The sequence below is a fragment of the Enoplosus armatus genome, chromosome 6 (assembly GCF_043641665.1).
Source record: "Enoplosus armatus isolate fEnoArm2 chromosome 6, fEnoArm2.hap1, whole genome shotgun sequence".
In the NCBI taxonomy this organism is placed as follows: domain Eukaryota; kingdom Metazoa; phylum Chordata; class Actinopteri; order Centrarchiformes; family Enoplosidae; genus Enoplosus; species Enoplosus armatus.
In genome coordinates, this window is record NC_092185.1 from 11,029,231 (window position 1) to 11,039,892 (window position 10,662).

Below are 10,662 nucleotides of genomic sequence, written 5' to 3' on the forward strand. Positions count from 1 at the left end.
TTTGAGCGAGTCATTAAGGTGGCCAGTGCGGAGCTAAAGCGGAGCCCTGTGAAGCTCACTGCGACACACAGGCTTGCATTCCTCTGTTTGTTATTTAGATCCTTATTTACACTTGTTGTCAGAGACAGGCTGGAAGCACAGCAGTGGCTTCCTCCATGGGCTGGATAACAATGAGCCGTAGGGAGCAGCCCAGCGAGGCATTTAGCCCAGCCCTGCCCCGTCTCGAGAAGAAGGGGAGAGGAAAAGTTTACTGCCTGTGAATCAGAGACTTTCACTCCCCACACACCGAGCCTTCCTGTCCTGCTGATCTCTGCCCGACAGCTCGGAGATCATACCGTCACGTGGAAGAGACTGCACTTTGATTTCAGGTCTAAGATAGAGTCCGACACCTTCTAGTTTTCTGCTCGAGATCATTCTAAAATCAGAGATGTGACAGCACAAAGGCTAACTGGTCAACTTTAAGAATAAACAACTCATTCCTCTCACCTGCTCTACTTTGCAGTTTACAGAAAAGAAAGATGGATGCAGCAGGCAAGTGATGTTCATTTGTGGTTCTTAAAGTGCTGCCCTGGCTCTTTCATCATATTTCATCATTCTGCGCTTCTGCTAATGAATTTAATGACCCAAAAAAAGTAGGAAAATGAAAGGAACACCACTTTTTCAGTGCATCATCACAAAAAAAAAAAACCTGCCACACAAACTGGAGCTTCTTTGCACACAATTTTGGGAAACTCAACTCTATATGAAGATGATGTCAACTATTTGGGAAGCCAAGACCCTATCAAGTTAAAGGCAAGATAGTCTGTGGCAGGGTTGTTTTCTTTTTACTTCGATTTCAAGAAAAAGCCAATCAACGTGAGATAAAATAATTGTAGCTAGAGGAACCACAGAACCTTGAAAGCTTGTTTAATGACAGCATATTACATCATTCATAAAGAACCCCGTTTCCCAAGAGTCTTGGTGACTCTTATCATCACTACAGTTTGAATTAATGAAGTGTGCAACGTATGATAAGTGTACACAAAAAAAAATCACAGTTTAAAAATGAGTGTTATCGGAGCTTTGTATGGGTGTGTGCGCCCATTGTAACCTTTTTGTTTGGCGACTTCCTGAGAAGACAAGCAGTGTGTTCGGAGGTATCAGCAGCTGTGTGCTACGTGCCTCTGATCCAGGCAGCTATTGACTTCCTGAGATTTGAATTAATTACTTGCTTCACAAGAGAAACTGGATTGCAGTGGAACCCCCTAAGAAGTCCACTCATTCTTCAGGAAACTGCCCCATGGACTTGCAGATGGTTTCACTGAGATGTGCTTTCCCATAGAGAACAATTATACAGGGGATTGTGGTGCTGGCATAAACCTGGAGCACACAGTCTCCATTCTGAACATTTCAAAACAGCCATAGGGGAGGTTTGTGACTTAACATAAATTAGACCACCAGGGAATGGGGAGATCTGAAGTGGCGGAAGGGCAATATTGCAGATAAATGCACTGTGCTGAGAGCTTCTGCAGCACAGAAGAAACAGCCGAATTACACTGTGACACCTTGGAATCAGATAATAACCGCATTAAAGCCTTTTAGTGTTGGACAAACTTCATCACTGCAACCTCTTCTGCAGATACGTCCCGATGCTCTGCTGGATTTAGTCAACTCCTCCTCTGTGTGTTTTCAGTGCAAGAAAGGAAACGCTGATGAGAGCAATTAATGACGTGAAGAAACAATCGCAGTTGATACTTTTGAGGCCTGCGTGTTAGTCTGAAAGGGATTAAGTGGCTGCCGCGTTTGTATTCTGCTTACTTTCAATTGGCTCGAGGCCCTGTGTTTGGTCTTGTTAGTGCCAGTGGCCCCGGTGAAGAGTACACTTCAGCTGTGATGAGGTATCCAGGAACGCAGAGGTTACCGGTGGCTGCTAATTAACCCCGCATTGTGTCCACTGACAAAGAAACAAAGGAACAAAGTGGAATTTCAATGCAGGAGATTATCACAATCACAATGAGTGTAGTGCCGGATCATGCACTTGATAGGGATTTTCACACTGGCCATGACAACATGAGATTAGATCAAAGACAGATGAAGTTACATTAACAAAACAATGCAGCCTTGTTATGCAATAACAAGCAGCCATCTGGGCCTTCTCTGGGGTAGGAAGAGGCTCCGAGTGCGCAGCTACGCCAGAATGATGTGTCTCCTCTCAGCAACTTCTGCAACACTGTATTTGATTGTGAGAACTTTATTGCGGCTTTGTTGTGTCAGAGAGGAGGTAGCATCCTTCCTCAAACACATCAAGACAAAGAGGAAATGGGCTGTGTGCTCTTCGCCGGTTATTGTTGCCTTGGTTTCTGTCCCACTGGCTGAATGGCAATTACTGCTGACTTCCTATAAGGGACGGAGAGCCCGGGCCCGCTGAGGGTGCCCTGACCCTGCAGTATCCAGAGGGGAGAGACAGGAGCTGTCAAAACTCACACCTCTCCCTGCTCCCGTGGGGAGTGCTCCTCCAGCTGCTGCCCCACGGGGCTCGCTGCACACTCCTGCTAATCAGCTCCATCTCGTCTCTGGGAGGAACTGGCCCCAAGTGGATGTAGGCCCCCTTTCTCACCTCTGCTACACGATGCACCTTTGAAGTCCTGTGTAAGTGTTAGTTTATGGCTGGAGAGGGTACGATAAGATCCCAAGGAAAGGCGATAAATTAGCTTTTCGTCCCTCATTTAAAAGGGGGAAATAGCAGACTGCTAAAATCCACAGAATCTGTTACAGTTCTAACGCCTAACAGCTAAACCACTTGAGAACCAAAAACATTGCAGTGTCAAATCTGTTAAGTACCTTCATTAAAGCGGCTTGTTTGTATTTAGCTGGCTTCCCACACTGAGGTTCTGCATGAACAAGCATTTGGTCAAACTCTAGCTGCAGGACTTCTTTGAATTGAGAAATAAATATGATCATCAAACACCCTGCAAGTGCAACAGATTTACTGAACTCGACAGGACAAGCTGGGACAGAGGAGACACGCTTACCTCTCAGAACACACCCTTCACTGGCATGCCAGGCGAAACTCTGGGGAATTAAAACAGATATCAGCTATTAATATAAGAGAATCAGACTATTGCCCATGTGGATTCCAAACCTTACTGGTTTTAACCATCCACTGACCCCACTGTAACGACGAAACTAAGAAGAGGTACATGTGAGTCAGGTGTCAGATGTGAGGTTGAGGTCGACAGGGCTGGAGCCTGAAGTCTGATGAATGTCTTTCTGCCGGTTGTCTGTCTCAACCCGCCCATCACCTGCACACACTCAGGAGCCAATAACAAGAGATCCATCCATCTACTGAGACAGCGTAGTGTTGCATCACATATTAACTGAAAATGGAAAGTATCTCGGTGACCCTCACTGCGCTGTGAAACCTGTGTCCGACCGAATAACAATATTTAATGTTATTAGTCAAGTCAAGTCAAGTCACTTTTATTTACATAGCCGAAAATCACCAATTTTCCTAAAAGGGCTTTACAGTCTGTACAATATATCTACTCTCTAGCCTAAGACACTCTATTCAGATTGGGAAAAACTCAACGAAAACAGTTAACAGAAGGAAAAAAGGGAGAAACATCAAGAGGAAGTGAGATTTTTATCTATAAAAACCTTGTTTTGCTGCTGACAATGTCAGAGTAGGAACTCTTTCATTTGCACCCCCACACCCTGTCTGTGACAATATGCATCCTTATCTTGAATAACAATTATCACCCCATTTCCTGGAACCATTAGATCTTCTTTACGACACCTACTTCCATTAGAGAGCTTAAATTTCACTGTCTGCGGCTCAAGAATACACTGAAAACACAGTTCTTAGAAATATATTTTCACTCACTTTTTTTTTTTGTGATGAGCTGGAATGTGAACTGAGAACCTCTAAATTTATCACATAAAAAAGAAGTTTCATCGCAGTTTATGAAACAGAATCTACGGTCTGCTATAACTTCCACGCAGCCACTGTCTGCTGCAGCTCAGTGGAATTTCGCCGCTGCCACCCGCTGACATAATTTGTTTCACAGTCACCACCCAGCAGCATGAATCAGATGTTGACACTCTAATTTCATGCACACATGGGTGTTTGGCTGAGCCGGCCCTGAATGCTGCTGCATTCCCCTGCCTCTCCCTCCAGCTGCCCACTATACCTGCCCTTTGCCCTCCAACACTGCCATGTAATGTATTTAGCCTGGGAGTCACACATGATGACTGATGATTTAACCATATAGTCTTATAATGATGATGTGCACTGTGAGGACAGGGGTGTGAGTCTCACTTATTCCCACACTCTAGCATGTTTTTTTTTATGATGTCAAATATAAAACAGAAGGATGATCTCTGACAAAATCTTATGAATGGCAAGATTTACTAAAAGCAAATTGTGTGTGATTTGTACAAACAGGTTTAAAAGAGTCATAGCATCTCAAACATAAGTGTCTGGAAATAAGGATTTTTATTTCCTTTCCCACCCGTCAGGAGAGCACCACGCTGCTCTATTTACCACTAAAATAAATCTGTTTACCATGGTCCACAGCTCCGTCTGAAAATATTTGTTTTACTTTGTTGTTTTTATAAAAACTACATGTGCTTGCAAGTAATAATAAAACATAGCCACTGGCCATGTTTTAAAATGTCACAGGCTTGTCAAGGATTGACACGTTTGCTGAGCATAATTAATGCAAGTTTTGTCTATCACTGATTGTTTTGCTGCTTCTAAAAAGTCGGCGCTGACAGTCTGCTGTGGGAGAGGAGAGGAGCTACCTTGTGGTGTTTGTCCATGTCCTCATTCTGTCAGCTCAAAGAGCCAGCGTAAACTATTTTCAACACTAGTGACCAGCAGGATAACTGTGAGCACATATATGCCAAAAAGGCAATTCCCAATATCTCTCCTTCACAGCAAATCTGACAGCTTCTCTTATGAGTGAGCATAAATCCACAAGATCAACCCATAAACAAATAAGTTGTTTGTGTGCAGTGGAAGCCAGATAACGGCCAGGGTTTTATGAAACACTTGCTTCCTCTTGACAAATATCCAAACAATAAACACACAGTAAATAACAGCACCCTGTCCGTACCAGTTCCCTACTTGAGGTTAAGTTGAGTTTATTGCAGAGGCCACTGCCTGCATGCATTAAGCAAATCATAAATTATACATGCTAATTACCTTGGGCCTCCACTTTAATGAATTATTTTAATTAAACTACAACATTGGGGTTTTGCATGTGGTCTATATTTCATCCCCTGCCTAAGATGACCTTCTTCTTTGTCTAAGTGGAATAGTTGAGAGAACAAGGACAATGCAGACTTGGATTATACAACTGAGTTCATACTGATGCTACTGAACTGTGGAAAGTACCGTCTGTATAATGGACTGGAATGGCGAGAACATATTTTATTTTTACTATGGAAGGAAAGAAAGGCTTAAGTAGGAGGGAGAACTCTGGGATCAAGTTTGCAGATTAAAAAAAAGTTATTATTTAAGGGGTTTTATTCAGACAGAATGATGTTCTCCAGACTATTTAAGTGTTTCCTCTCTCTCCCACCTGTAACATCAGTTTTATTGCCTATGTTTTTTCTCTCTTAGGGGTTAAATTAATTTATTTAAACATTGTGTCTCAGGAAAGGCTGATGGTGTTTATTTATTAGTAATTGAACTGAGTGCCAGCCGAACAACACCCTCATAGAGTAATTCACATGGAACATCAGCCCCATGCATTATGTCTTAAAACATAATTATAAGACGACAGGATGCTGCTTTTAAAATTTGAATATTGCATTTGTGCTCCATATTACATCAAATGAAACCTTTTGGTTATTTATACATTTCACATTCTGGGATGACTTTACAATGAATGACTTCTTATTCACAAAAGTTATTTTCAAACATTCATCTACTTGTATTTATATATTACATAAACATTTCACTTATAACAGTGCAATACATACCAAATGAGACAAAGTTAAGTACACTGAAATCCAAGAGAATAGAACAGAATATATATTGTCAATATATGTTGTTACATTTTTTTTTCACCTGTGTGATGCTGTTGGATTAAATTGTTTGTGTGCTCAATAATAATAAAAAAAAAAGTTACATTTGTTTGTTTACGTGGTTTTAATGTGATTGTAAGGGGAAAAAAACAGAAATCTGATTCAATATTAAAGCTTGTAATCTGGCGTCGCAGTTTCAATACATTTAATCATCCAGAGTCAGAATTAATGTTACACACACAAATGCACAAAGTGGGGAGGGAAAAAAAAAAAAAACTAACACTGTTGTCCAAACAGTCCATGGGGGAGGGGTGGATTTAAATTCCAAAAGGGTCTTGCAGCTCGTTTCCTAGTTCCCCAGTCAGCAATGTGTTTGTGAAAAATCAGTCTTTTTGTCTCGCTGAAAAAAGGCTAAATCTACATTGGTGGCCCAGTCTAAGTTTGCTATTCTTTGCACTTTCAATTGAAGTGAATGAGGGAGAATGAAGTGGCCCGAGACCCTTTATTTGATCTACTCGATTGCATAAAGTGACGGAATTCTAATGTATTTGTTTAATACCCCGAGATAGGCTGTTGCTTTCTGTAGGGGAGGCAGCTGAAGCGCGTTATTTATTTTTTTTATTCAAGCCATCCTGAAAACAAATCGAATAAAAGAATTAAAAATATATATATTTGGCAGATATTTCTCCGTCTGCATTTATAAAAACCTGTTGAATAAAGTTCGAATAGGAAACAAGAAATACGGTCGGAAACAGACAGTTGCACTCATTATGGAAGGAAAAAAAATCAACATGACACTTATTTAATTGCCTTCTGCGACGTTAGAAGTGGAAAATATCTAACAATGGTAATCCGGACACTGTGTGCAGCTTTTCTAAATGTTTATTGTCGGGCTTAATTGTGTTTAGCCAACAGCTTGATGAATGAGCCCAGTTGTCTGCGCTGTGACCATGGCATCGCAACTCCATGCATCCTAATCGACTGCACGATTCATTTCTCTCCCCACTGCTTCTCTGCAGCTCTCACACTCTGGAATCATACAGGTCTGGATAGAAGACAAATGAAACTATTATTATTATTGTTGTTATTATTATTATTATTATTATTATCATTATTATTGTTGTTATTATTATTATTATTATTATTATCATTATTATTGTTGTTATTATCATTAATATTATTATATGGAAAATTGAAGAGTGATATTCTATACCAGTTGAATAATAACTGTGTTATCTGAGACGTATGATAATAATAATAATAATAATAATAATAATAATAATAATAATAATAATAATGAATATATGTGACATCGTGGTAGATTAAATCTTCAGAAACATTTTTGATTGTTTGCTTCACTTTTAATGAGAAAATATTTCGATGACCAGGTTTTTTTTTCAAATTCATTGCAGACTGTTTCCACACTTTTCGAAAGCACGCATGCTTGCAAAAAAAAATAAACAAACAAAAACAAAACAACAACAATAACAACAACAGTAACAACACAAATAGTTTTTTTTTTTAGAATGCATGCTTTACCTAAAAAAAAAAAAAAAAAAGAATAAAGTACAAATTTACAGCATCTGATACACGTGGTCACCACAGCCTTTTAAATTAAATGCTTCACAGAACATTTTCTGGAAAATAGATATCTAAAACATAAAACTAAAAAGTGCATTTTACAACATTTCAGTATCAGTTATTTGCAATATTCACATCTTGCATTTTGAGGACGTCTCACAATACTCCTTTTCCATTTTCAAAAAGATTTCATAACTCAGTTTGCTTTCTTCTTTTTTTGTACAGGGATGGTAAGAACAAATCTAAATCCTATTCCTATTTGGTATACCCTTACCCTCCATTCCAGTATTAAAAAGCAAACAAAAACACAGAGCCATTGCCTCGCAATTTCATTGACATTACAGTGGTCACACAGAAACGGTGCAAAAGTTTTGCTATTTGATAAAACTGAAAAACTGCCACGAGAATTGCAAGCACTTAAAATCAGAGTCGATGGTGCCAAAACAACCCCCCCCCCCCCTCCCCCTCCTGGATCCCCTCAGTGGCTCCACTTTCAACACTCACATTTCACAATAAAATGAAAAATAGAACTATCAAATAATTTATATTTTCAAGAGCAATACTTCGCTGTGCGATTCTGTGCTGGACTTCTATGACACGATTTAAAGCGACACATTCAACACATACACAAATAATTCGATATGCAACTGCAACTCGCCTTGATAGTTTCCGACGACAGAAAATATAAACTTTGGGATTGGTAAAGGGGCCCGGGAGCCAGCCGGCAGTTCGTTCAGCCGGTCAGTGCACAGCCACAGACTGCAGTGTGGAGGGGCTCGTCAGAGTCTCGCTCGGGGTTGCTGGGCTGCTTTGGCTCGTCGCTGTCTGTGGGGACGTCGGGCTCAGAGACTGTGGAGAGTTTGATAGAAACGCGGGGATGTGTGGAGGTAACGCCGAGAAACCGGCCATGGAGGTCGGGGTGGGCTTGATTGGCACGGGAATAGCCGGTAAGGACTGTCCCCCGTGACACAGGGACTTGATGGGCACGCCATAGGCACTGTAGTCGCTGCTTGCCATGGAGATTGGGGCCGCCGTGTCAATCACGCTGGTGTTGTACATGTGGGGCCAGGCTGTCGTCAGCTGGTTGTGGAGCGGGTACCCAGCAGACATGGACTGCATGGTGGAGAACGCCAGACTTCCGGGGACCTTGTACTCTCTGGCGATGATGTTCTCGATGGCAAACGGGTGCTTAAAAGTTGACGTCTGAGACACTCCGAGGTTGTAAGTTGACATTTGGGGGAGGTGTGTGCCAGTGGCTGCCAGGGCGCTCAGTCTCAGTTTGGCTTGCTGCTGGAGGTAATGGGCAGCATCCGACTGCTTGCTCGGAGCCAAGTGATCGGATGTCATCAACACTTTGAACCTTTTGCGGCGTCTCAAGAAACTTCCATTCTCAAACATGTCCCCGCAGCTCGGGTGCAGAGCCCAGAAACTGCCCTTACCTGGCTGATCTGGACGCCGGGGGATTTTGATGAAACAGTCGTTGAAGGACAGGTTGTGCCGCAGAGAGTTTTGCCACCTCTGGGTGTTTTCCCTGTAATAAGGGAATCTATCCATGATGAACTTGTAAATTTCACTGAGAGGCAGCATCTTCTCCGGGCAGCTCTGGATCGCCATGGCGGTGAGGGAGATGTAGGAGTAAGGTGGCTTCTGGTCGCTGTACGTGTTTCTCCCCGGACGAGGCATCCTCGATGTTTGTCAGAAAAGCAATACAAAAAAAAGTATTCTCCCTTTAATTCCTCGGCGACAGCTTGCCGCTCTTCATGAAAACAACCGCTGAGGAAAGTTTCAAAACAGGCAAAGCTGGAGTTGCGCTGTGCGTAAAGCAGCCAGGTTGCGCGCCTCTGCAGTGTGCAGGCGGGCGGACGGTGCACATTTATGGAGTGACGGCTGCTGTAAGTCTTTCTTGCGAAGTAAGTCAGCTTGTCCCGCTAGCAGAGCTGAATAGACTTCATTTGGCGTCCTTGATAAGACGAGCTAAGTGGATGCCTCCATGGCCTTCCTCTAACCGTCTGATAGTTTTATGTAGTGACATGAGCAGAAAAGACCCCTGTAGAGGCGCTCCATTAATGTGCCACCTCTTTGCTATCACATGACAATTGCCATGGGAGGAGGGGGCTGGGAGGAAGGCATAATCTGGTTTCATTTACACCTATTTACATGGACACCTTGGGCCAATGGAAATCATTTCCATTTGAAGACAGAAAAAGGGGTGAAAAGGCTCGGCAACCGGAATTGAACTGCGATGGCACTCAGTGTGTGAAGGTATGCGCTAGTACTTCTTCAAGCGGACTTTACAGTTACAAAGTGTAAAAAAATGTGTATGCACATGGAAATGATTCGGCATGTTTTAATTTGAAGATTCTCTGTTGTGAAATTGGCTTTTAATGATCTGTGCTGTTGTGAAGGCATTTTTTATTATCTAAACATGGATTTATTAAAATGTTGCAATTTGTGCAGTGATACGTGTGCGTGTGTGTGTGTGTGTATGTGTGTGTGTGTGTGTGAGTACAGCTGTCACAGAAGGGTCTTCCATACAGTGTTTCATGCATGCTGCTAATCTTTTTTATAATGTGGGTTTGAATGAAAACTGATTTCACAGATAAAATGTAGCGAAAATGCATTTAGCTTTTCCCCCCCATCACAGTCTAATATTGTTTACGAAACGCCATACATACATAATAATTTGCCATGAGCGAGTTTGTTGATGAGCCGACTATTAGTTTTTCTCTGCTAATTTCGCCCAGAGCTGAGCAAAGGAAGGAGACGGAATGAAAACATCAACACAATGCAAACAGCGCAGTTCAAACTGAAACTTCATGAGGCAATCACGTCCATTGTGTTTATGTAAAGAAGATTCAAAAGTACTTCAGAAACGCAGAAAAAAACCCTTGAGGATGGTGTGGTGAAAACTGTATAAAATATCCATAAGTCAATTATATGAATGTGAAAACCAAATGGGAAGCCTATTTTGAGCTATTGCCATTCAAGCTTTTGGCCAGGGCCACCTTTCCGCTTGGAGGGTTTGCAATGCCAGGGACCACACACACGCACACGCAGATTTGCTCATAA

At 41.9% G+C, this 10,662-nt stretch overlaps 1 protein-coding gene across 1 annotated transcript; it reads right to left on the reverse strand.

The window, feature by feature from the left end:
• Nucleotides 1-8,334: 8,334 nt before the first annotated feature.
• Nucleotides 8,335-9,276, reverse strand: foxb1a (forkhead box B1a). The gene has a single exon (XM_070907931.1). It carries the CDS (start codon nucleotides 9,274-9,276, stop codon nucleotides 8,335-8,337), a length of 942 nt encoding a protein of 313 aa, XP_070764032.1.
• Between the last annotated feature and the right edge of the window lie 1,386 nt (nucleotides 9,277-10,662).